Source organism: Scleropages formosus, chromosome 14, assembly GCF_900964775.1.
Source record: "Scleropages formosus chromosome 14, fSclFor1.1, whole genome shotgun sequence".
NCBI lineage: Eukaryota > Metazoa > Chordata > Actinopteri > Osteoglossiformes > Osteoglossidae > Scleropages > Scleropages formosus.
This window is the reverse complement of record NC_041819.1, coordinates 24,720,023-24,747,657: the sequence shown is the minus strand read 5'-3', so window position 1 is coordinate 24,747,657 and position 27,635 is coordinate 24,720,023. Positions and strand designations below refer to the sequence as shown.

Genomic DNA, 27,635 nt, shown 5'->3' with positions numbered 1-27,635 from the left:
GTTATGTTTTCCAGCCTCTTGATTTAATTGTGTTTCAAGTACATTTTCTGATGTAATCATTTACATAACAATTCATGTGATTTCTCATTCTGTTTGTCTCACTCAGAACAGCCATTTTCACCTACAAGCCACGGTAGAATCAACCCTGGTAGGATCAACGGCTCTACCCAGCACTGTGCAATAAGAACACCGGTTGTGCTCACCCCGGTCACTGGTGGACGGTGAACTTCTGTTCAGTCCACACATATTTACATACATATTTACAACTTCAGTGCAACTTTAACAAACATCCTAGTTCCGCCCCAATTTCTTGAGTCATATCATCTCTCCGTGACCTCTATAATGTTAATAAACACCTTTAAATGTGCTCTTCTTTCCAGTTGTGAAATCAGAGCTCAATTTTGATGTGCTCATGTTGCACAAACCCATATTTGTACAGACACTGGGGTAAAGAAGTTTCCAGAAGGGGGTAAGGGACTGAGTAGGGTATTGCTGCCAGGATCATTCCCAGCATCAGAGCAGAGTAGGTGAAACTACGATGGTTTATGGGAGCAATGATCAATCATGAGTTGTTTTTTTTCTTAAAAATTAAAAAACAGGAGGGTTAATTAATAAGCAACAAACAACACTTTTTCTTGGTTTTTTGATTGTTTTGGAATTTCTTATGCCTACATTAAATATATTATGATTTTCCTCCCTGTATTTCCCTAAGATTGAAGAGATAACAGTGCTTTACTGCTTCTCCCACGTTTTTGTCATCTGAGCACCGGGTTCTAAGCCCTTCCATCGAGATCTGTGAAGTTCGCACATGTGGGCCTCCGATGTCATCATGCAATGTTGGGCTTGGCCTGCCGCCACCTTGGCTCAGAGCCGTCGCTCGCTTTCAGGTGCATCGGTCACGCATTCTTTCATGTAGCCGTTGTGCCGCGAGCGGTGCGTGCCGGGACGACAACCTGAGCAGCTGGCTCCTCTCGGGTCAGCGTTGTGAAATGTTCTGCCGTACGCACACACAGGAACACAAAAACCTCACACCTTTTACACTTTAATTGAATCTCTGGTATGCTGACAATGACCATCGGCATTATGCGCAACTGATAAGGAATAATCAAGTACTGCTCATACCTGCTATATATAATATAAATAATTATACAGTACAGCTACTTATGTCAGTTCATTCATTCATATATATATATATATATATATATATATATGCCCTCACACACCTGTGTGTTACTACTATGATGATTTTTAGTCTCCCAAGGCATCTCGCACAGTGAACTCAATGAAGAAACATAAAACGTGTATTTGTTTTTGACACACTCGAAAAGTCAGTTGAATCCACTGAGTCAACAATCCGTCGTCGCACGAGAACAGGCTTGCCCATCTCCCAGCAGGCCTTGCAGTCTAGGTTCTGCGTTTTGCCTCATCTCCAGTGCTGTGCTCCGGGCGTGACCCTTGACGCAAGGCAATTCCTCGACTGTTTTGCTGTGTGTCCAGTCAAGGGCCGGCAGGGCATTGCTACTGTGTCTGAGTGAGTGTGAGTGTGTGTGAGTGTGTGTACCTCTGGATCACTGTTCTTGTCCATACATCCTTCAGAATTTTCCTTACAGTTCATGAACGTGTGTTTCTTACCCTAGGTGGAGAAGGATGCAGAAACAGTATCCTGCCCCTCTCCATCTCAGTCCAAAGGGTCTGCTTAAACCAGAGCCCCCAGGAGACTCTTCTACACAATGCCCTCACTGCGCTTGCTCCTCCACACCACCAGAGCAGTCATAAGCAGTGTGACCAGGATGGGCACCACTATGAAGGGGCCCAGGATGTGGTTGGGTGGGTCCTGGAGCAGGCGGCCCGAAAGGGCGCAGTTATGGAAGTAGTGCCGGTGGATGTCGATGAAGAATTCATCCACCAGGCGGTTGGGCCAGAAGCAATCCATCTTCAGAGCAATCATGTAGGTGCAGTTGGTCAGGTCTCCATATGTCCTGCAGCGGGAGACACAAAAACGGTTGTGTCTTCTGACTGGGACACTCAAATCCTGCAGTCGCTAATAATCGCTGGGACTGAAACACAGAAAGCCAGGACCAAGGCTGAGAACATAACCTCACATCTGGGCAGAAGAGCTTGGATTCTACAATGACTAGCTTTTATGAATTTTGAGATTTTTCAGAGTAGAAAATCTTAAATATTATCTGCAGTTAATTCGTTCGTTTGCTCGTTCAGCTGATGCGTTTCTCCAAAACAAACTAATTATAATGTGCAACTACTTACAATGATTTACCCATTTATACAGCTGGGTAATTTTTACTGTATCAATTCAGGGTGAATAACGTGATCAAGGGAACCACAGCAGGAGGTGGGATTCGAACCTGAGACCCTTGATCCCAAGCTGGCCGCTTTAATGACTTACTTAAGTATTTATGTGCCCAAAAGAGGTGGGCAGCCAATGCTACCTGCACCCCACCAAAGGTCTATTTTTCTCCCAGATCTTTAACCTGGGATTTTTTGTTTTCCTTTCCTCAGCTGTCAGTTGGCTTGCTTACAAACAGCGCACTAGCAAAGTGCAATCGTTGTTCATTTTCGCTTTGCTTTCTTTCACTAAAGCATCACTGTATGTGTTCAGTTGTCCATTGTTCTGTGTCACTTTCTTGAGAAGAGTGCTGTATAAAAATACACTGGAAAAGGTGGATCACAAATAGCAGGCATTATTCCTGCTTGAAACTAAGTATAAAAATCACACTCCGTGTGAAATGCCACATACAGCAGATTCAGTGGGAATAGCTGGCCACTCTCTGTGGGCACTGGGTATACAGTTGGTCTGAACAAATAAGTCAGAGACACAGTCACACCATCAGTGCGGTAAGCAGCCCATCCTCTGGACATCTGCATACGATTCACGTGGCATCATAGTTGGCCTTATCGATATCAGAGGACAGAAATCACTGACAGGGCTTCTTCTGCAGGGGAGGGAGTGGATGACTGAGGATCGAATGTACCGGTAATGGCGAATGCTGATGGAGGACACGGTCACACAGCATTGGCACTGGGGCAGCAGATGGCGTTGTAGTTAGAGCTGCATCCTTTGCTCAAAGGACCCAGGTTCGAATGCCACCTCCTGCTGCAGTACCCTTGAGCACGGTGCTAACCCCGAATTGATACAGTAAAAACGACTCAGCTGTATTAATGGGTAAATCATTGTAAGCCACTTTGGAGAAAGACATCAGCTAAAGAGTGAATAATAGTAACAAAATTAAAGAATGTAAGATGACTTTCAATTGTGGCATGAGCTTTTCCCACGGTCTGGCTCTAACTGGAAAGATCAAGGATCATGTGAATAGAAGATTTACTTTTTTAGACTAATATTTGTAATGGTTGTATAAAAACAGACTTACTTTTCAGTATCTGGTCTGTTTTGTATAGAGATTGGCAGCATAAAGACCTCACGCTTAGAGCTCAGTGATCCTAAAAAAGGAACCCAACAGGATTTTCAGAAGAGATCAATGAAGAGCAGGACAGGAGTGTCGGGTTCGTGCACAGCAAACGTGAAATATTCAGGCTGGCACTGATACACTGGTATCTGACATTTCAGAATTTGACCAGTAAATAAAACTGTGCGAAAGATCATTTCTGGAAAAACCATTTTAATTTAGGCAGACCTTGCGGACTGTGCTTCCAGCACTGCTGAGGATTTTTCACCTTCTTTAAATTAAATCCATTTGGACTTAATTTAACTGAATAGAGGGCAGCTTTCGTTGATCTGCAATGATGGTGTGCCCCCCCGGTCAGGTTGAGAAAACACGGTAAACTGAGAATTAATTCAAATGAGACACTTTCTCGCAGACACGGGTGAACATCCATATGATTGTAGCACCGTCGGTGATGGCATGTTTGGAAGGGGGCTTTTAGTAGGACCAGACCTCCCTAATCTCCCTTGGCCTCAGCAGCCTGCAGCCCTCCGACAGCCATCATTCATCAGCCGCCAATCATGTTGATCTGGGGTCACAAATTGCGTGACCAAATTTGTCTCATTTCTGCCCAGACAAATTGATCCAGCGATCCAAAGAGCCTCTTTGTTCCCCGAATGTCACTGACAGTAGTAATCTGTAGGGGCAGCCAGCAGTGTTGGAACCATCACCTTGTAATGTGGTCACCAGTGTGCTTCCCCACTCCTGTGTAGGACCCTTGATCAAGGTACTTACCTTGAATTGACACAGTAAAAATTACCCTGCTGTGTAAATGGTTAAGTAATTATCTAACTAATAAGATAAGTAGTTATCTAACTCTGAATGTCACTCTAGACAAAAGCATCAACGAAGTGAAGGTTAATAACACTTCAGAGCGCTGGAGATGTGTGAGGGTTTAAAGTCTGGGCTTTGGAGTGCTTGTAATTATGTTTCATGAACTAACTTTTCAAGACCACATTCTGTTGCTTCACTGCATTTCAGGTTATTATCCATATCGACCTTTCCTCATCCGAGACACAGCGCAACTCTCAAGAACATTCTGGAATGTTAGCGGAGATATTCTGTTTTCTCAGGAGAAAAAAAACAGCAAAATGACAATGAACGTGGCAACTGACAAAGGAGGGACAGAAGAACAATGTGTGTGATTAGTGCTGCTTAAAATTTCGTGCCAATCAACCGGAAATACTGGATGAACGCCTTCAGATCTTTCACCAGCCTTGTGTGTCCGTCCTAAGTGCTCAGTAACTCAAAGACGCCCTTTTCTTCCTGGAATTTATAAAGCAGCAAACATATCGTGACAAAATTTCACTGCCTTTTACTGTCTCAGCAGCTTGTATGCATGCGATGTGACGCCTCATAACTGACAAACTGCCACATTGCCATCAACACCATTCGTATTATTTTTATTATATTTTACATGCGTGTGTCTGCGGCATTCTAAAGACAGAAGCACTTACAATTTTACGGCTTTCGAGGTTGTTAGAACCATTTGATATTTAATAACGATGTTAAAATATGATCAGCGGGCACATCGTTGCATGCTAATTATTAAAATAATCCTTCTTCTTCAGCGGCACGGGGCGGATATCTAAAGGGCGAAGCACTACGGAAGAGCTACCTGTCCCGGTTCCAGCACTAATAAGGAGTGGCAATTTTAAATACGGCATTTTTAACGTGCCCTGAAGACCTTTTATTAAAAGATAATTTTAGACAAGGTGCGGAGATGTGGCCTGATCGGTTTTCATTTCTTCACAGGAAGCCAACGCCTGGAATGTGTCCACGGTACTACCGCGCAGAGACGCTAGCGTGGCGTGTCATCTATAGCCTACTGTCGGCCCGCAGGGCTGCGTGTGGCGCTCGCCGTCATTAACAGCTCCTGTGTGTGGAGAAGTAGATATGTCGAGGCCCCTTCTCCTGTCCACGAGTGTCCATCATCCAGCACATTTATTGTATTTTTACAGATTGAATTACAGCACGACTCGACACTTGGCGGGGCTCCGCTAAATATAGCGGCGAGTGCGGAATGGAATAAACATCATCGCTGCGATAGCACCAAGCCCTCTGGTCCCCGTGTCCATTTCCGCGCTCCCTCATCCACCCCTGCCTGTCGTAGGCCGCGTCCGCTAGCGGTTAGCAAGTAGCGTCTCGGCCCCAGCGCCGAGCAAGGTATGTGAGCAGCGGTAATAATGGTGTAGACTTTGCTTCGCTACGCGACCGGCTGTGCTGACGGCACGCTTGGGAAGCGGCATGATTACGGCGGCCCCGTTTCACGCGCTCAGCACGCGCTATTAGCCGCGCCGCGATGCTGCGTTATCGCTGCGCCGCTTGAACTGTGACCCTCAAACGACGGCTCGAGCACGAGGCACTAAGCAGATGATGCGCAGACGGGAAAGACAAAATAGACCATATAAAAAATCTCAGCAGAATTCTCGGTTCTCGCCACGTTATTGTCGCGCAGAATGACCTGGATCCGCGAAGAAAACGAGGAGATGGAAATAAGGGCAGCGCAGCGCTGTCGGCGGGATGGTGGTTCGGGCGACCTCGGGCTGCCAAGAGCGGCAGACGATGGCGCAGCCTTCATCGGGGCATCAAGTTCACGCATTCAAAATGTGCCGGTACCAAAGAAACGTATCGGAAAGTATGTGGTGGGCACACATGCGCGACAGGTGTGTGAAATATGCAAATCTTTTCCCAGAAGCTCAGCTAATATGTTCAGCCATGGTGGCTTATGATGCCAGTCTTTCTGTCTGTCTCCATTTTTCCCTTTGCCGTGAACCGCAAAGTCGTTAAAAGTGACGGAAGGGAGTTAAACCGATCTCATTATGACAGGAGCCGATGAGATCTGTTCCGCGGCGGGGGATCAAAGAGCTGTGGATGCTGTGGGGCCCCTGGGCCGGAGCTGGAGCTGCTTTCCCGCAGACTTGCACCCGGCGGCGCGCTCCCACTGCCGGCTCACATCTGCTCTCCACCCCGTCCATGAATTGAAGAAGATCAATCTCAGTCTTCAGTCGGAACGGGGCTGGTTCCGCAGTCACGTAATCGAACGGTAGTTCCGAAACAATGCCCGTCCAGCTTTCAGAATAACAGCCGCTCTCTTTCCCCCATCTCTGCTCTACACATCTCTATGCAATCGGTGGCTTTACCAGGTGATGCACAGACGTGATCGAGTGTAGGTTGATATGAAAGTGGGTCCCAGTTGTACGGGTGGTCCTTGCTGTGATCGGGTCTGTTAAGTTCACGGACACACCCATCCCTCGATATACAGACTCTCTTCACACATTTTCACTTATATGGACTTCGTCAATCTGTATCACTCACAACTGTGTGAGCTCTCAGACCCTTGGCATCCAAACTTTGCATTTTTAGTCCATGCATGTCCTCCACAGAGGGTGACAAGGGAGTTGGCGTGTGTGTTAGAAGATGCATGGCTTTCTGGGTAGGAAAATCACAAAGATAACCCTGGGGACAGATAACCCTGGGCAGTTATGCAGAGCTGTGGCGTGTTGGAGCCGTCGCTACGTTTGGTGAGAAGCCAGTGTGGGGTTTGTGGCCTGAGGAACACTTGCTGGTTCTCACGTAGGTTCTTGTAGGAGCACATACTAGGGAACCACACAAGTGAGAGCAGTTCAGTCAGCCATCCAGCTGATAAATCATTCGGCCAGTGACCACATAGCCTGTTACAAAGACCACAGGCGTGTCCACTGTTGGACCCCCAGGCCACATTCCCACTGAGGCAGGCGAGAGCAGCCGTACAGAAGAAAAAAAACTGCCACGTTAAAGGTTAGAGCAGAACAGACGATAAACCGGATTCATGACTGTTCGCCCCAGTAACTACACCCAAGGGTGCACTGAAAAAACACACATCTTCATTTTCAGGGCTGTTTATGAAACCTCTGCTGGAGCTCATATAAACTGTTGCCTATAGATTTGGTCATTAGGAGACCTAGTAGTGGTGCTAAGGTCTAAAAACTTGACAATCTTCATGGATGCATCCAAGTCACATTTATCTGGCTTTTCTCCAAAGTGACTTACAATGTTTAGACACAATTATTTACCCATTTATAGAGCTGGGTAATTTTGCTGGAGCAATTTAGGGTAAGTATCTTGCTCAAGGACAGCATAGTCTGAGGCGAGATTCAAACCTGCAACCTACAGGTCCAAAGGCAGCATCTCCAACCACTACGCTACCAGCTGTCCCTGTTGGGAGTTGTGTCGAGGCACCATGGAAGATGGCCCACAGTGCTCACGGTGAGCCCTGCTCACCAGAGCTGCTCGCTGTCATCTCACCACATGCATTATTGACAAGGGCGACTAAGATGACCTTATGGAAGGCGGCTTAGGACCAGGCTATGAATATTTCAGCAAGCTCTTTCACGGCTGGGCACACGGCATTTGTCGGCACGTCCCCGTCCGGGGAAGGGAGTATCGAGGTGGCAGGCCAACTTCCCAGAATGCAACTCCCTCACTGTCAGCAAGCTGTCTTTATTGGAGGTACGAGAACTTCTTGGACACAAGTGACTTAAACACTACAGAGCAAAACAACTCTCACTATCCAGCTATTGAACCACAAGTAGTTAACTTTACCAAAGGTCTGAATTTTACTCCACGAGACTACAGTGGGGGTCGCATCCCAGCTTAATGAGCAGCAGTGATGGTATTGGTAGTATACAGCAAAAGCAGCGCACTGAAAATACTGATTTATGAGAGGTATTTGTCCAAAGGCCAGTAAAGTTCACACACTATCAATAACTGTTAGTCCAATGCAAGGGCACAGTGATCCAGAGTCTACCCCAGAAACATTGGGTGCAAGCCATACAGGGTACACCCCGGAGAGGACGCCAGTCCATCACAGGGTAATCATACACTCATTTACTCACACATTCCTGAACCAAGGAAAATTTAGAGTGACTAATTCACCTGAAACATGTTTTTCAACTGTGGGAGGAAACCAGAGCACCTGGAAGAACGTTATGAACATGAAGAGAATATACAAGCTGCACATAGACCAAATGGAAATTGCAACTGCATTCGATGGCGCAACCCAGGCACTGAGACGCTCATGCTACCTGCTGCGCCACCTTGCTGCTACTGAGGACCCCTATAAAAATATATGTTGACAGAAAGCAACAAAGGTCTTTAGTTCTGGTTTCTTTTCAGACATGCTGTGTCAGCCCACATTGATGGAGACAATGTCATTTCAGATCTCAGCAGTATGGTCCTGATCAGTAACACCTGGCCAGGCACTGGGCCCTTGTTTTTATCTTCAGAGTGGGGGACAGAAATAAGGGTCTCAGTGTTCTCTGGGGCCAGGGGTTGGGTGGTGACAGGGGCGACTATGAAGCTCACATGGGCAGCTCTGTGGTTCGGGATCATCGGGGGTGGGGGGGGGGGGGGGGGGGGGCATCTATGGCAAAACAGCTGGGAAGGGCAGACAGCAGGAAAGTTAAGCCAACATCCTACAGCTGTTTCAGATGTTCCATGCAAATGCAGGTCCTATCAGAGGAGCTCTGTTCCTCGCTGTGTCACCGGAGAAATGTGATGAGGTCTCCTCTTTAATCTGCCCCAATTAGGGGGTTTGCTGGGGAAATTCAGAGTACAATGTGCGGAGGGCAGAGGTCACAGGGGCTTTAACAGCAGATTCAGACGAATTGAGGTGTGCAAAGGATGGTAACCCCATCCAGAATGTACCCAGACTAGCACCTTGTGCATCCAGGATAGGCTCTGGATCACCACAACCCTTACTTGGACAAAGTCAACAGTGGCGAGTGAAGTAAATACAAATGAAAAATACAAAACATCTTTTTTTCAGCATTTGAAAGTCCAGAACTGTAAAATATATGTTAATGTGAACAGGGAAAACTGCAAAGCAACCAAATAGTGTAATGTAATTGAGAAGTCACAAATCTTTACTGAGGACGACGAGTCTCTAAAGGGGCGGCTGTGACGCCTGACTATACGTGACGGGAGCCGCGTGACCGCAGCCTCTCTGTTCAGACATCTGCTGGACTCGTGTCACATTCAGCGACACGTCCAACATGCAGAGTCGAAGCAGAGCGTCCCCAAGGGTGAACGTCGAGGTCGCATCCCCTCGAACCACCCAAGAACGGACTACAGCGGGAAGAGTGGAAAAGGCACCACGGGTCATTGGCATAATCACATGCTTTTCAGAGCACTCGCTGTATATATTTTACTGTCGGATTAAGACAGATGGGAACTCATCAAAATCATGTCAAGCATCCCGAAATAGCCCATCTTCAGGGAATAGAAGTACGCGACTGGTTTTTGGACTGCTTGCTAAATAAATTAGTACGAGAGAAGGAAAACCGTAGGGCACAAACAAGACTTGGGCGAATGGGACAAATTTTATATGCGAGTGCCCTTCTCTCACACATTATACACTCTGTTTTGGACAGTTATTCCCACATTTATCATAAAACTGAAGGCTTATCCGAGAGATGAACATGTTTAATACAAGTTCTCGGGACCACATCACTTGTTCAAGCCCTTATTTTTCAGGGCTTTGAAGACTAAAGTAAAGACATAAAGGTAAACAACTCATTTATACAACAAAGACTTGTTGGTACCTCATGGTTTTAATTCATTTATGCTGCACTTTTGACAGTACAGTGATAAATATGCATGCAAAGATTTTTCTATACATATTAAATATGCATGTTTTCATATGTACATGTTTTGACACTTATTATACTTCAATGTTTTTAAGTTTCCAAAGTCAGAAGTTAAATTTTTTTACAGCAAGGTGTCAGCAAACATATTTTACTTTGCTAAAGAAGATAATTTTGTGATGTTGAGGGGGTCCTATATCACTCACTGTGTGGACATGACTCACGGATTCGGTGGCTTGCATGGACAGGTCGTGTGTGTGGAAGGTGTCACTCACTCTACTGTGTCCTCCCAGCTGCACCAGTGATGCCTGTCAAGACCCTCCATGTCCAGCCTGAACTTAGTCAAGCAGAAGTCCTCGATGGCGTTCTGGTAGGCACTGCCGCAGGCCGTCACGGGGGAGCAGCTGTATGCCGCAGAGAGAGCTGAAGAGAAAGGGAGAGTTGAGACAAGTCTTCGAGGCTGAGGGTTAAGATCGAGGTTAGAGTTAGGGGTGATATTGGATTTACAGTTGGGGTGAAAGTTGGGTTTAGGGTTAGGGTCGAATTGTGGTGCTGGGTTTAGGGTGTGGCTAAGGTTGGTTTTAGGGTTGGTGTTGGGATTAGGGTTAGGATTGGATTACAGCTGGTCTTGCGTTTAGGGTTTACACTTAGGGTTGATTTTGGGTTTAGGGTTAAGTGGAACACAGAGCCGTGCACTGCCATTTTTTCTGTTTACGTTTACATTCATTTATTTATCAGACACTTTCGTCCAAAGCGACTCCCAGTGAACTCTATGTAGTGTTATCAGCCCACACACCTTATTCACCGCGGTGACTTACACTGCTAGATACACTACTTACAATGGGTCACTCATCCATACATCAGTAGAAAACACTCTCTCTGTCACTTATACACTATGGATGAACCTGAACAGCATGTCTTTGGACGGTGGGAGGAAACCAGAGCACCCGGAGGAAACCCACGCAGACATGGGGAGAACATGCAAACTCCACACAGACTGAGCGGGGATCAAAGCCATGTCCTCTCGTACAACCCAGGCGCTATGAGACAGCAGCGTTATTCACAGGGTCATCGCTCCACAAAGGTGACATCTCTCAATGCCATTTAACAACATCCTATTTGCCACTGACTGTAAAACCCCTTCATGGCTTCATTTCCTCTACACCCACCTGCTGTCTATAACACAATTTGGGAAAAAAATATCTAGGAAATGCTCTATATTTATTCATTTAAAAGCCTTGATTCCCCTTGTCTGTTTTTTCTTTCCCCAAGTGTGTTTCGAAGGACCAGCAGGCAAGTCACGAAATCTCTTCTTTTCAGGAAACAAGAGCGCTTCTAGTGAGCTCTTGTCGAGTTTTGCCAAAGGCTTTGAAAGACTTTTTTGAAAAGGACATCGGTGCCACACTTGGATTATACATCCGCAACCGCAGCTAACACTGCGAGGCTGTAAAACATTCAGATGAGCGGAGCCTCATCCTACAAGTGCTTCCGTGCCCAGGGCCGGCACTTCTCTAAGCTGCCAGTTCTGGTTGAGCGCCGCTACCGTGGACACATCCTGCTGCTCGCACTCTGTTGAAGCCGTCGAAATCACCAAACAGGACCAATCACTTTTGCAACGCTGTGCGTCACATCAGTTCTCGGCAGCCGTGTAGCTTGACGGATCAAGTGCTACACTTTGAAAAGGTCTCTGGAAGCACAAGTCAAAAGGCTGCAAGGGGCATTTTCTTGAATCCCAGAATATGATTTCACGGGTTCCTTCCCCGTTCTGCTCCGTAGACCCGACGCTGCCAAATCCAACACGATCCCATTTCCTCTCCCCTCTGCTAACAACGCTGTCTTTGTCTTATCAGCAAAATCCGCAGTAATCATTTCTACCTCTTGTTCAAGGTCCTGACACATAGATTCACATAAACCAAACGAGAAAAAGGGAATTTAAGGGTCAGAATATGAGAGAAAATAAAAAATACCTCCTAACGTATTTCATAAATTTGCTCAAAATAAGTCCAATAGGAAGGGCAGTTAAAGGAAACAAGGGCTGCAGCTTTACTGCTCCAAAATTTGCTTGCAGCTATAATGCGATGGTAATTATAATAGATGTATTATTTGCATTGGTAATTAATTTTGCTGCCTAAAAAACATTTACACCTTTTTCAGATGTAATGACTGTAAGGACTCAGGTTTAAATCCCACCTGCTGTTATAATACTCTCGATCAAGGTAGTTGCCATAAATTTATACAGTAAAAATTACCCAGCTGTAGGCAAATCAGGGTAAGTACTTGACACTGCAGGTTGCTTTGGAGAAAAGCATCAGCTAAATAAATAAATGCAAATCTGAGCATATCCACAAAGTGGTGAAGCGTCAGTTGGGAGTGGACCTAGACTCCCGCAATGCCTATGTCTTACAGTTCAAAAAATAAAGGAACACGTATCTTAATAAACCAATGTATGGACGACAGGGTGAGTGAGGAACCTAAACCTGTAAAGACAGAAATGATAAAAGTTCAATACCCCTCAAAATATGAAGCGGCAGTTGAGACAATGAAACACTTGTGCAATGGAGCGGTTGTGGCTACACTGTGCAAATTTAACTGCAAACAATTTACCAAAACTATTTAACCACCCAGTCGCATGATTTCGGGGGACTGGCTACAGCAGCGGTGGTTTTGATGACGTCAGTCCTGTTCCTGCCAAAGTTCCTTTCCACAGCTCCTGAACACCACTTGAACCTGGTCTTTTAACAGTGGCTTTTAGCAAACATGTGATGCACTCTAAAACGGCCGCGTGGGTATTGCGGCATTCGGCGATAAAGGACTTGGATGAGCTACACGGTACAGCGGCCCGAGTGACAGGGAGCAGATCGCAGATCAGACACGGTGGGAATGTAGGCGCACTGTAATGAGGGGACCGGGCAGCTGCTGCGGAGGGCGTCGAACACACACAGGGCGGTGATCCGGCTAAATCCCCCTAAAGGGTCCGGGCAAAAATAGAATACCTTCCTTTTAGGCTTTCGGCAACACTCTGGATTTAGCGGTTTAAACCAAGTGCACCTCACATTTGAAGCCTGACTTCACTGGTACACACTTTCCCTTTTGCACGCTGCACATGTGTACATTTAACAAGGATGGAAGATATTATCTGCTCCAGTTAAACTATAAATACGAATGAGGGCACTGATGATGCATGTAAAATCTGATAGTGCGGATTATTTTACTCTCCTTCTCTAGGATGCCTGAAGTCGTACAGATTTTTCTCAGCTTCTCTCCAGAAGGCAAAATCCCTAATTTCTTGTATCCCTTTCGCAGCGGAAGGTCATTGGTTTAAGGCAAAGACATGTGGAGACACTGCAAGGGAGGAGGTAAAATGTTTTATGGCGCCAAGACTTCCTCTGTATTCCTGTCTGCCTATGACTAATGCATTTGGAGCATCTCTAGTTAATTTCCCATTTTCCCTATTCAAACAGGAGGAGCTATAGACGAAAAACAGCTCCTGCGTGACTAAAGAGCCGCAGGTCACCCCCTTTCACAGAAATGGGTTTCTGGCAACAACTCATAGCAACGCTTGAACCTTTTCCGCCTAAGGGCCAAGGCTTTACTGAGAAAAATCACAATAAGTGAAATACACACATACACACACGTTGTCTGAACCACTTGTCCCATACGGGGTCACGGGGAGCCAGATCCTAACCTGGCAACACGGGGCGCAAGGCTGGAGGGGGAGGGAACACACCCAGGATGGAACGCCAGTCCGTCACAAGTATGTTATGGTATATTGATATTTTTATCGATGTTCGTCTGGGCAGCATTATGTAAAACAGCTTGCCAGATGCAGCCCTGAGGCTGAACACCCCTCACTTACAAACTCTTCTGTCTCAGTGCTCAGACTAAATGTACTTAATTGCAATAAATAGAGTATACAGTTAATGCAGTTTAAATGAAAGTAAAAATTTGTAGTAAGGGGAATATCTGAAATCCAGTTTTCAAAAAATAATATAATACAACATTATTCCGTGTATTTCCCTAATATGAGAAAAAAATCTGAACTAAATGACAACAATAAGCGACGTTAAAACCCGTGGCATTTCTCGGCTCAGCGACGGCGGTAATTTGTTAGGCATTTTGAAGAGACAGAAATGTGACGTTCGGGCACGAAGTTGTCCGATAACAATCGGGAACGATCGTTTTAGTTTAGTTGCTGTAGTGTGAACTCATCTTGGATTAGGACAAGAATGATGCTGTTGACCTCACTGAACTAAAAGACGTTGAAGAAAATGAGACATCCTGGGTCAGATGTAACTGAATAAATATTTAAATATCTAATGTTAGCACACTTACTCCTTGCGTGACAACTTGAAGAGTTCTAGATCCTGAAGACGCAAACATTTTCTATTTTATTTATTTATTCCTTATCCGTTTTCTAAAATGAGGGGGTGCGGTGGCGCAGTGGGTCGGACCGGGTCCTGCTCTCCGGTGGGTCTGGGGTTCGAGTCCCGCTTGGGGTGCCTTGTGACGGACTGGCGTCCCGTCCTGGGTGTGTCTCCTCCCCCTCCGGCCTTACGCCCTGTGTTGCCGGGTAGGCTCCGGTTCCCCGCGACCCCGTATGGGACAAGCGGTTCTGAAAATGTGTGTGTGTGTTTTTTCTAAAATTTCTCCTTGATGCAGAACAGATGTGACTTGTATTTACCTGCCGACCCGATAGGTGGCGGTAAAGAGCATCCAAACGGAATAGGAGTGTTAGCCTGACTTCGTTCAACTCGTCTCCACGGTGCTCACAGAATTGGTGTTGGTGAGCAGCAGCAAAATGATGAACGTTGAACATGTTCGTGCGATGATTCGGTCAATAACCGAGACCGAATACACGTCGATAGTATTTCGTTTTTCTGTTTTCAGCCACTTTAATACGAACAGATTTCCAACTGTTCCAGAACTGTGTTCGAAAGTTGAGGAGCCAGCGCATCTGAAAAAATATCTGAAAATGATTTAATTCGTAACAAAAATGTCCATGTTTAATAACACCCACCCTACCCACGTTCCCCTGCAGCACACGAAGGTTATTATTCCATACAGCATAACAGCATACACGTAATGGTGTGGCGGAGGGAACCATCCTTCTCATTGCCCTCGTTTACCCTTCTCGCTGTGGGAGAGAACAGCGTTCGAATGTGAACACGCAAGTCCCTTCCAGCAGGTTTTTACTGGCCCAGAGAAGGCTTACAGTGGAAATATGCCATTTATTTTACCCCCTTTCGATGACGTGCGCTTCGTGTTTTCAAGTTATTAATATAAACCAATACAGTCGAGTCAACGCAGCTCTGGAAAGCAGAATCCGGGGCCTTCGACTTATTGAACCCAGAATGCAGTTGGCAGAAGAAGCCGAAGAGAATAAGAACAAATGAGAAAAATCAAGCAATCTCTCCGTTATGGTTTTTCTACAACACTTTGATACACAATTGTGCATTAAAACAATAAAGTACTTGAATATGAACCCGGTGTGGTGGTTAGAGCTGCCGCACTGCACTCAGAGGACCCGGGTTTGAATCCATTGGCTGATGTAGGTACCCTTGAGCAAGGTACTTACCCTGAATTGACACAGTAAAAATTACCTTGCTGTATTCATGGGTGAATCAGTGTAAGTATCTCAGCACTGTCAGCTGCTCTGGAGAAACACTAATGTCCATCTCCTCCTTAAAGCTAAATACTAAATTCACATAACTGTTCACTTATACAGTACATTTTGCCACCAAGTGAGTAATTATTTCGGTCTCCAACAGTAATAAACAAACCAATTTTGTGAAATTGTCTGTTATGAATTGTCTGCTTGTGCCGTTGCTGTAAAAGCCCGGCGCTCTGCAGTCCCGCCAGTTACAGGTCATCGACTGCGCATTCCAAACGGCCTCCGGTTCGAATGAGTTGGTTTATAAATATTCGTCGCATCGGGGATTCTGCGAGGAGGAGCCGCTGCCAGACCCTGGGTCTAAACACGGCGAGATACCATGAGTGCAGGTGCATCGTCTGTCCCCGCACGCAACTCCGCCGGAGAGTCAGAGCCCAAAAAGCCAAGAGTGAAATTTGAGAGAAGAACCTCACAGGAGGGACCCTGCTCTTGTACCCTTGACTTTGGTCCTGAGTCTGCTTGGCTTCAAACCAAATCCAGATGCACAAGATCAGACAAACGCTAGATAACCGTGGTAACAATAACACAGAGGTCATAATGAAAAGGTGCAGATCCATCCCAGATCCTCGGTTTCTATCAATTATGCATATGTGAGATATGATTTCTCTCTCAGCCCTGTGCAGGCGCAGCTGCGGACACCCCCCCCCCCCCCCCCCCCCCGACCTCGTGCCAAGTGCCCTCAGCCCTCCTGCATTTTGCCAGCGTGTCTCATCATCCGTGCGTTTCCACAGCCTGCCGCCCGGCCCCCCACCCGCCTCACTGACTTCTACACAAGTTCGTATATCAATCAGTAAATCATAAATCGATAAATCGCCTTGATAGATAGTCTCCTATACATTTACTCTTAATACAGCAATGTCACCATGTAGGACGGTGTACTGGTTATATGAAAATAAACATAGAAAATATGCAGAAAATGCCAATGCGTACCCACCATAATAAAGACAAATTGTCTCTCTTGGGAAGTGCTTCATTTATAAATGAAATATGCATGTCTTCCTAAGAACAGCGCCCCTGATATGTGCACAGTAAGGATCAGGTGTGAAACTGCTATTCTTATTACTCACCGTTATTTTCCAGACCCTTTTCTTCAACGCAGCTTATCATGTGAGGTTTGTCCACCTAGCTGTTTACACCGATTCACCTGTTTTTACAGCAGAGCCACTGTTACCGTATCAATACAGGGTAAGTATCTTGATCAAGGACACTGCGGTGGCAATGGGGATTCAAACCCAGATCCTTTGTAAAGTGACTGCTATTCCGCCTGCTACCTTTATCGTGTTAGGTATTATTTTATTTTATTTTGAAAAAATCATATAAAGGCAAATAGTCTGCCATGGGATGAACTGGCCCCTCTGCCTCGTGCCCCGTGCTTTCAGGATAGGCTCTGGTCCACCGTGACCCGGACTTGGACAAGCAATTACGATAATGGATGGATGGATATAAAGGCAAATAATTGCACAACAAAACAATTTTTCAGTCTGAAGGGTACCGTGGCCGTCATGGGAATAAATGTGCCGAGCAGAATGAGGTGTCTCCGAACCCCGAACAGTCCGTCACACTGTCCCCCGCTACACGAGGACGATACTGCATAAAGCTGGCCAACTTACAGTTTGTTTACTTCGTCTTTCACTCGGGTCCTTCTGCCGTGACCTGTCAGGTAAATCCATCGAAAGCCTCACCCTCCACAGTCATCATTTCACAAAAAGCTTGTTCATCTACTGAGCTCCACTCAAGCGAAATGAACCCAGAGTCGGAATAACATGACAGTGTGTTTATTTATCTGACGCTTCTCGCGAAAGTGGCTTAAGTGATTTACCTATGTAAAGAGCAGAGTGATTTTTACCATATCAATTCAGGGTAGGTAAGCAAGGGCTCAAGGTTACTGTGGTGGGAGTAGAGATTCAAACCAAGTGCAAGACAGCAGGTTTAACCACTATGCCCCCCGCTGCTCAGGCCGGTGTATCGTGACCCACGAGGGGATCTAAGAAACTCCTTCACCGCATTTTGAAATGTACTGATTGAACTGCGTATCTTCCAGGACCGAAGGGTAGCATCAGGTCAAGGGCGACAGGACACACCTGTCCATATCACCTGACGCTGTAGCTACGAACGGACGGCATCCGTTGTAACGCGCCTGAAAAGGCACGTCAATGAAGCGCGTTTCATTTTAATGATACGACAACGCTGAGCTAAAAAGGAAAAAGGAAAGTCGCAACATTAATCATTAATCCATTCCGGTGACTCAGGTGTGAAGATAATGCCACGATAAAACCTCTGTCCCCAACATGAAAAGGCAGAGACATCTCTCGCTCTGCGCATCTTTTCCCTCTGACTCAGTCTCTCCAGCCCACACAGGTAGGTTCACAAACACACGCATACATCTCCCGCATCTGACAGCCCTTACATCATAACTCCCTATTCATACAGAGAATATCCTTGATTTGTGGTTCAACAACAAATCGCTCGCTGGACCCGAGCGCCGATTTGCCAATAGAGGACGTTCTGCCCAAACGGCTTTCAAACGACCACGTCCTGGGTCATGCGTTCTGCTTCTTCTTTCCGTGACACACCTCTACATTCTTGCCTCACTGTTTATTGTTCAGTTGTTACTGTTTCCTCTCAAATGTGCACATTTGCTTTAATCGAATGGCAGATGAGTCTTCTTAATGTTGTGTTTAAAACTTGGTAGGACATGCGTTACCTCTGTCGTCTCTCACTTTGACAACCAACTAGTAATATTTTGTTGTTGGGGTTTATACCCGAATACTCGTTCTTTAGAAACGGTATACAGAGCGCCCAAGGGATGATTTTTCCCCATTTTCTACTAGAAAATTTTAACATTTAATCTTTGCAATAATTTATATATATGTGGGACTTCTCTGAAAGGTGTGAAAGGACAGTGGTTCTGGAAAATGGTGAAAAATGATAGTGGATCATATTTTTTCACGTTGTTATGTTGATGTGAACCAGCGTTTCTGCAGTTTCAAATGAGGAAAAAAAATACAATAACCACATCAGCTGGCTCATCTTCCAAATACTGATATTTAAATTTCATTTACATATTTATCTAATGCTTTTCTCCAAAGCAACTTCCAAAGAACTCTACAGGCTAGACACACTACTTACAATGGGTCACTCATCCATACATCAGTAGAACACACACACACACACACTATGGGGGAACCTGAACAGCATGTCTTTGGACTGTGGGAGGAAACCAGAGCACTCACAGGAAACCCATGCAGACACAGGGAGAACATGCAAACTCCACACAGACTGAATGGGGATTGCACCCACATCCTCTGGCACCACCCAGGCACTGTGGGACAGCAGCGCTACTTGCTGTACCACCATGCCATCCCAAGCAGTTAAGCTACTTGCAATTACACACACACACACACACACACACACACACACACACACACACACACACACACACACACACACACACACACACACACACACACACACGCTGAGGCTGCTTGTCCCAAGTGGGGTCATAGCAAACTAGAGCCTAACCCAGCAACACAGGGCACAAGGCTGGAGGGGACACGCCCAAGACAGGATGCCAATCCATTGCAAGGCACCCTAAGCAGGACTCAAACACCAGACCCACCAGAGAGCAGGATCAGGCCAAACCCACTGCATCCCCTACTTGCAATGATTTACCCATTTATGCAGCTGGGTAATTTTACTGGAGCAATTTAGAGTAAATACCTTGCTCAGGGGTACTACAGCTAGAGACCGAACCCATGACCTGTGGATCCAAAGGCAGCAGCTCTAACCACTACACTACCAGCTGTCCCCAAAAACTTGCAGCTGCCTCCCAAAAATACAGATGTTAGACTGCAGATGGATTTGGGCAGTGAAACATTTATAATAACAAGGAGGTGTTTCGTGCTGGTTTGTGAGCGGGACTAAGTGCGCCAATGTATCTTTTCTTTTCTTTTTCGTTCCCTGGTGACAAAGTGCAATTTGAGAATCAGCGAGCCCTGAATCCTCAAGCCGAATCTGGCGAAGACGCGACAGAGAGGATAACAAGAGCATCGCGGTGACAGCGGCTCCTTGGCTGACGGGGAAACGGCCTCCCCCGCCAAATTTAGGAGACTGCGTTTGTTTGGTGCTCCTGGGTCTGGGTCTCGCTGTCTGATCGGGACCTTCCACACTGACCCATTTAAGCACTTTGCCTTTTAGGGGAACTGGGCTCTAAACAGGGCCTGCTGTCAAAGCCATTTTCCACGCGGCGGGCGACAACTTCCAAGGCCATCCCAGAGCTCCGGAACCGTCTTTGCAGCTGTCAAGATGGCGGCAGATAAGGACCTGTCAGCTTGTGCTTTAACTACATCGGGAGAAGGCATCGCGGAGCTTTCAACTACAAAAAAATCCTACTTTACCATCCTCCTTCATGCGTGCTTCATTAAGCCGACACTGACGCTTTCAGAGCACCTTGACATTTAGACGGGGTTTCTGTCAATAAGAATCTGCCGAGAAGCGATCTATAAAAATCTGGGCAAGCATCCGTCGAGCCTTTGCCAATGGCCTTTGTGGGTATGTAAACTTTTTCTGTGCCACTTCTTCTTCTTCTTCAAGCACGGCAGGAATGCACCGCCACTATGCAGAATGTTCCAGTTACTTGTGTGCACCCAAACCCTGGTCATGGAGTTTTTGAAGAACCAACAGCATTAGTGGTGTGATGTTGTCCAGAGCAGAGCATCAGTATGGTCACATAACCATATCGAGCATCAATTTTACTTGTGTAGGTTAGGGTAAGTGCCATCGAGTCAACGTTGAGTCTTGGTGACCACTCATATGGCTTTGGTGGCAGCTGAAGATTCAGAAATGGTTCACCACTGCCTTCTTCAACAGGTCTTTCCACCATGGCAGGAAACCCACACAAACATGCGAAGAACATACAAGCATGTCAACACAGCCAGATTCAAACCCAGAACCATAACGGCAGCCAAGAAACCGTTATGATACCAGTACTACCCACTATGCTGCTATTATTCACATACACGACACCATAAAGTCATTGTTTTGCTTCTTCCTCAGCTGTATCCTAGGAACTAGGACACAAATGTCATAAAGGAACAGACATCCCCATAAACACCCATTAGCCCCTATTCTGGGCCATGTAGAAGTTCAGGAATCCAAACTCAAATCTTGTTCCTAGAAGATTGGGATGGATTGCAGCTGACAACATGTTTTATTGATCCAACACCACCAGTCACTGAGGTCTTAAACTAATCCTGGCCTGAAGGATTATTATCTGACATCTAAAGCTGCTCCTTCTGTCAGTGATGTTCATGATCTTCATGTCTTTTCTTGTGGATATCCTTAGGGAATGGAATTTGGGGAGCCCTACATACACGCATTGCGTAAAAACCTGGCGAATGATGTGAAGACACGAGAGAAAGCAACAGGGCTCAGGAGACGTAACGTTAGGAGATCTTACTGTGCCGGGTGAGAGAGGAGCGTCTGCTGTCTTTTCTTTCAGTCTTGAGAAATGAACCCTTGGATAAAGTTGCTCCTGCATCCACCTGCTTTGTGTTGCATGGCTCTCAGCGTTAACTAACTGCCAGGCTGGGAAAAACTGGAATCGGGGAAGCTGGCAAATTATTTCCCTCCTTGTTTACATTCATGTCAATTTCTGTGGTGTCACATTGTTTGGTTTAGTCAAACAAAAACAATTAGTGCGTGACAGCATCGGGCATGTTTGGTGTGATGAGCGGCACCTTCCCGCTCTCTCCGAGGGAATTAAGCTTTTTTCCACCTTTTCTGGAAGGTCTTCAGGTGCCCTCTCTTGGGATTTTGCCCCCACTCGTTTGGATATTTTGACTTAGCACTGTTGCCCTGAAACATACGATGCGAATCGCTGCTTATTTTCGCCTCCATTTGGGCTTCCAGTCTGTCCAATTATCCCTTTTGCTTTGCCGCAGCTGCTTGCGGATAATAAGACGTTGTCAGCGCAGTCCGTGTGGAGGCCGCCGAGGCCTCGGAGACGGCGCACCTGAGTCACCGGCCCCCACACCGGCTCATTTACGGCCAGATCGCTGCTTCCCCACCACATCACACGCTACCTGGTACGTGCAATTATGTTGGCCCAGCAAGCGATGTCACCCGCAAGGTAAGAAGAAATTGTTCCTGCAAAGGTGTCTCACTATTTCTGTAAAGATCCCAAATAACTCGTAAGATGACACGCTCATTCTCTGACTCCGGATGGCGAAATATTTGCTATTTGGTATATTTGTGGATGATTATAATCAAGGAAAGCCTTCTAAAGAGTGGCAGAGCACAGCATCAGCTCAGTGAAGGAAGGGTTGTGTTGAACACAGTGCTGCAACGTGGAGAGACATGTGCTGCATATTTAAAAAGTATAAGAGTGAGCATCTGCATCAACACCCCCACACAGGAGGATTTACTGAAACAATGGGAAGACTCGGTGCTCTCCTTGTATTTTGTATTATCATTGTTCCTCGCAGGAGTCGACGAGTGTAGCAATCCGCTTCGTGCTGGACGATCTCTATAGATGGTGTGGAGGACTCTTCTCTAGGCTGTGTCCCATCGGGATCTCTGGACCCAAACCCAGTACATCAGTGAATCTCTGTTCTGATCCTGACACCGGCTGGCTCACGCGGGACCGAACAAGTCTCATCATTGAAATGAAGTTCAAAGTGAACTAAGGACTCGTCATCACTGATCCTTTTTAAATGGACAACAATGTGGCCGTTATTTCGACTTAAAAGTCTGGGCTTGATCGACCCCAACGAAAGAACACAAATCTTATCCATTTTGCTCAAGTGTCAGGGATCATCACGAATTAATCATTGTATCACTGGCACAAAAGGAGCTCTAACATATGTAAGGCTTAAAAAAATTCGGCTGATGATCGCACACCCAAACAGTGCACGTGGCTGATGAAGGACGTGGAGTCGCCTGTCACCGTGTTCGCGTCAACCGACTGATTCGATCAGTCAACAGGTAGATGATGTGAAAATAAATAAATTAATGAAGAGCTCAACTGGAACAAAACCGGTAAACATGGATATCTACTGAGAAGCTCTGCACTCCAAGACACCTGGCTTTGGCATCAGAAAAGCATCAGGCTTGATTCCTCTAAATACCTATTTATCATTACACACTTTTATTTAAATGAGGTGTTTCTCCAAAGCAGCTTATGATGATTTACCCATTTATACAGCAGGTTAATGTTTACTGGAGCAACTCAGATAAGCAACGTGCTCAAGGGCACTGCAGCAAAAGGTGGGATTTGAACTTGCAACCTCAAAATCCACAGATACAGACTTTAACCATTACATCCCCTTGCTCCCCCAATTACAGTAACACTCACTGCTAATGCGCATCACTGTTACTTGTTAATGCTCTGGGAAAGAAGTGCTAAAGCTCTGCACACAAAGAGTATCAAGGGTCTGTAATGGTGATCACTCCAAAAGAAAGTAAAATAAAACTTTGGTTAGCTTGTGTACAACAAACACCTTTATTATCTGCGGTAAGGTTTCACCATGCTGCTCATGGAAAGTATCCTATATCATCCTGAATGAATCGGTATTTTTTAATCCCCAATAAATACAAATATTTACCTGCATCCCACAGAGCAGCGGAGGATGTGGTGGTTAAAATGCAGTGGAACTAAATTAATACCCCACCCCCACATACCCTCCAGAAAGTGTTTTCCCTGCTTCCCCCTCAACGGTCTCTAAATATTGAAGAGCTGGATTGCCCTGTTTTATCTACATTTTTAATTAGGCCCTCCACCGTAAGCTGAACTACAGCAGCCAAAGGAGCGAGAAGAAGGAATAAATCATTAAACAGATTCTGGTCTTTCAAAGAGGCAAACCTCAAAGATTAAAATGCGTTCATTTGGCACCAAACAACCCAATATAATAGTTCTGCTCACTTTGTATCACTGAGGCTTCAGTAAAAAGTGCCCGAAGAATCCAGTCCGGTGACTCAAGCCCTCTCCTCGAACCCGTGTAAAGCACACACCTACACAGGGGGCCAAGATTAATCACTACGTGAATCAAAGTGACACCTGCGTCATCATGTCGTTTATTTGACTCGACTGACAAATTTACTCATGTAAACACACCGACACTTTTCCAGAAGAGCTGAGGTTAAGCACCTTTCTCCAGGGTACAACGGAACGGTCCCTAGTGGGATTCCAAGTGCCATCCTGTAGGTCACAGGTTCCAGTGCTATGAGCTTTCCTGTTCAACAATAAAGATACTAGCAATGGCTGTACTTGGCCGACGATGGTCGGAGTCCCCAAAGTGTGTCCCCACGAGTAGAAGCACAAAGGGAAACCAGGCTGTGGAGAAAAGTGTGCGGCTGCTCGGTCTCGGCAAGGGAGAGGGTCTGGTCTCGTGTTATTAAACGCAGAATTAGATAACAGTTGTACGTGTGGGCACAGCTCTTTCTGTGCTTGAGTTCAGCAAGCAGACAGCGAGTTCGAGAACATCCAGGCTGTTATATAGCTGCTCTGGGGAGGGTCTCAAACACAGCATCACTCAGCCAAAAGTGTGTGACTCAGGTGCTGAAATGGTGCTTCAGCCGTCAGCAAAGTGGTGGGAACCATCTCCAGGTGAGCCATTGAAAGCAGTCAACTTATTTGTAACGCTCAACCGGTACATTCCCTTTGACTTTTCAATCAAAGCCCATGTGAATTTACTGAGCAAATATTTGGACTTACAGAGAAGCCGCAGCAGCAATAGTTCCCAATATTGTTATAATCCACTGGAGCTGCTTCCAGTTTCCACATATTAATCCCATCATTTCATAGAAAGGCAAACAAACCCATCACACTTGTAATCCCCAGACTAATTCACTTGAAATTAAAGGAATATTTAACGCAGAAGAGAGAGATTTAATAATAATAATAATAATAATAATAATGAACCAGCTACAAGCAGGATTCTGAACCTCGATATGTATGTAAACGTGTGGGAGCAAATTACTGACACTAATGATGTAACCTATGATTCCTAGAACTCATGTTGAACAAACAAAACATTGATTCTGAGCGTGCTGAGAAAATCGCTATCAAAATGATGTGCGCTCAGTCTCAGAAAGAGGTAAAACACAGTAACACGTGTAGTGATCAACGCCGCCAACTAATATTTCAAAGCTTCTGGATTCCGCGATGACGCCGTTACTGCCGCCAACGTGCAGCTTTCAGTAATAATTTTTCAATTATTTTGTAACATTTTTTTCAGCTTGCAGTAAAAATTTGGTCATTTTTCCCTGGACGTTCCGAACATTCTTTGAAATGACAGCGAGCATTGTATCCTATTGCACCGCGCGCCCTTACCGGCGCTGCGCTCAACCCTTTGATGTTTCACTCGGCGACGTTAAAAATTTATATTTTGTTGTATTTTTTTTTTTTTTTTTTCCCCTTTCCTCCACAGTTTGAGTTTTGGGGACTGTCCGCAGAGTGCAACACTTACCTAAAACAAAGCACAGGGACAGAGACAGGGGGCGGGGGGAGACGGAGGGGCCACGCGAGCCCATGGTGGTCGTCTTCGCCAGCCTGGGGGGGGTCCCGCGTGCCAGCTTCCCCGGGATCAAAGGGAGAAGAAAATAAAGGCGGCACAATAATAAGTAGTTAGGGTGGGTCGCGTCCGGAGCTCGAAGCCCTCCTTTCCATGTGGCTTTCGGCACCGAACTGTATCCTGAGCTCCCGCCGAGACGAGAAAAGTCGGAAAAGCGGTGAAGCGGCGCGTCCGTTTCTGCGCGACAGTCAGATGCACCTGGAGGGAAACCTGAGAGCGGCGGCAGGTAGGAGCGCGGCTAGGACCTCCATCGGGCCGCTCCGCTCCGTCCCCAGATCGCGAAGCCAAAGCGCGCAGGATGCGAGTGAGCGCGCGCGGGACTGGACGGGACCGAACCGGGGCGAAGAGAACCGCGCGTCGCTCCGATCGACCGCTCCTGCTGCTTCGTCACCGGCTTTCGTGGTGGGAGGGAGCGCAGTTGGGAGGAAAACACGCCGAAAATCTGACATCACACGGGCCGTGACGTCACACGACGCACCTCGAGGGCACTTTCCCGTCTTTCTCCGACAGACGGGTCTCGCGGAGGTGTTTGACAGGCGGAAGAACGCATTTACTCTCTAGTGTGGCCGCTGTAATAAGTGCAAATGGTCCCGCACGAATGGCCCAATAAACAGTCTGCGAGACGAGCCTAAACACCGGGGAAAGGTTAAAAGCACAAGGAATGAAGGCACGTGTCAGCAGAGCACGTGTCTCGAAATTCCCACGTTTCACAATTCCGTATGCAACACCCTGGCCTGTTCGGGATGTCTTGGAAGAGGGTTATAAGTATAGGGGGGGTGGGAGGTTTTATTTCTTTTTTTTTTTAAAAAAAAAAAAAAAAAGCCCCACTGTGTCTGGATCATTCTGGAGTTTAATTCTTTGGATCTGTTCTTTCACGAGTAGCTATCAGGTGTGTTTTGTCAACATCTGAATTCAGCTTTTCCGGGATTCTCGGATGTGTTTTGACAACGCGGAAAGTCGCACGGTCCCCTTGGCTCCCAGCAGCCTTTTCTCACGCAAACAGAACCGGTGAGAATCAAGTGCAGCACGCAGGAAGACAAAAGAAATATATAGAAAAAACCGATACACGTGCATCTATAAAGGCTTTTCGTTTGGTAAAAAGTGTTTCAATCAGTTCAAAAAAAAAAAAAAAAAAATTGGGGTGAGTTTTATCAATGCAAATCAAGAGAAGCCAACTGAGAGTCAAATAAGACGCATTTTCAGCATATCTACCATACTCTGAAGCATCCTTTAAACAATTCCAGTACTCGACTGCCCTCATCAGTTAGATTACATGGGAGAAAAACATAAGTGTAAATACTGTATCTCAGAAGCATTCGCGCTCCAGCAGCTCAAGAACAAACCAATTGAAAATAAGGTCACGGCGCCCTCTAGTGGTCATTTACCCATGTGGCGAGAAAAATGGTTTAAGCTACGTTTGAGCGCACAGCTCTACAACGTTTGAGGACATTTTAAATAATTAATCATAGCTCACTTATACACTGTCCGTGGTAAAGCCGCTGTAATACCGTTAAGTTTATAACAAGAGGAAAATAATACCGGGCAAAAACATAAAGTAGGAAAACCACATATATGATGTTTATCACTATAATACTCATTACATATATTTTCACCAAATAGTCTCACTTTGTATTCTGGAATTTATTTTTGTGTGGTACCATCTATTGTTTCTTTCTTTGACCTATAGAAAAGCACTCAATTTCACAGTACGTGTGCAAAAGTTTTATCAATTCTTACTTACACACAACGTATAAATAAAGTTTCAAATATGATCAAATCCAAAACAAAATGTATAGCAAGTTTCCCCAATGTAACTGCTCTCTTTCGAAAGAATAGGTGGCTCTTAAAAGAGCCTTTGGGGTGAAGGTTGCAGTAAAGCTTTACTTCGAGCTCGTGTACTTAGTGACAGCCTTGGTCCCCTCAGAGACGGCGTGCTTGGCCAGCTCTCCGGGCAGCAGAAGACGCACAGCGGTCTGGATCTCCCGGGAAGTGATGGTGGAGCGCTTGTTGTAGTGAGCCAGGCGGGAAGCCTCACCAGCGATGCGCTCGAAGATGTCGTTCACAAACGAGTTCATGATGCCCATGGCCTTAGAAGAAATGCCGGTGTCAGGATGAACCTGTTTGAGCACCTTGTACACGTAGATAGCGTAACTCTCCTTCCTGGATCTCTTGCGCTTCTTGCCTCCCTTTCCCGCCGTCTTAGTCACGGCTTTCTTGGAGCCCTTCTTAGGTGCAGCCTTAGCTGGCTCAGGCATGATTCTTTCGATGCAGATAAATCAAGAAGTTCAGCGCCCTCAGAAGAATTGCT

The 27,635-nt window shown here is 46.1% G+C and overlaps 1 protein-coding gene across 1 annotated transcript; it reads right to left on the bottom strand.

Moving 5' to 3' along the window:
- Window positions 1-27,589, bottom strand: LOC108929013 (receptor activity-modifying protein 1-like). The gene is made up of 3 exons (XM_029258016.1): window positions 27,363-27,589; window positions 10,360-10,507; window positions 1-1,979 (listed from the first exon to the last, which is right to left on the bottom strand). Exons 1-3 carry the CDS (start codon window positions 27,580-27,582, stop codon window positions 1,724-1,726), a joined length of 624 nt encoding a protein of 207 aa, XP_029113849.1. The 5' UTR covers window positions 27,583-27,589; the 3' UTR covers window positions 1-1,723.
- Window positions 27,590-27,635: the final 46 nt, after the last annotated feature.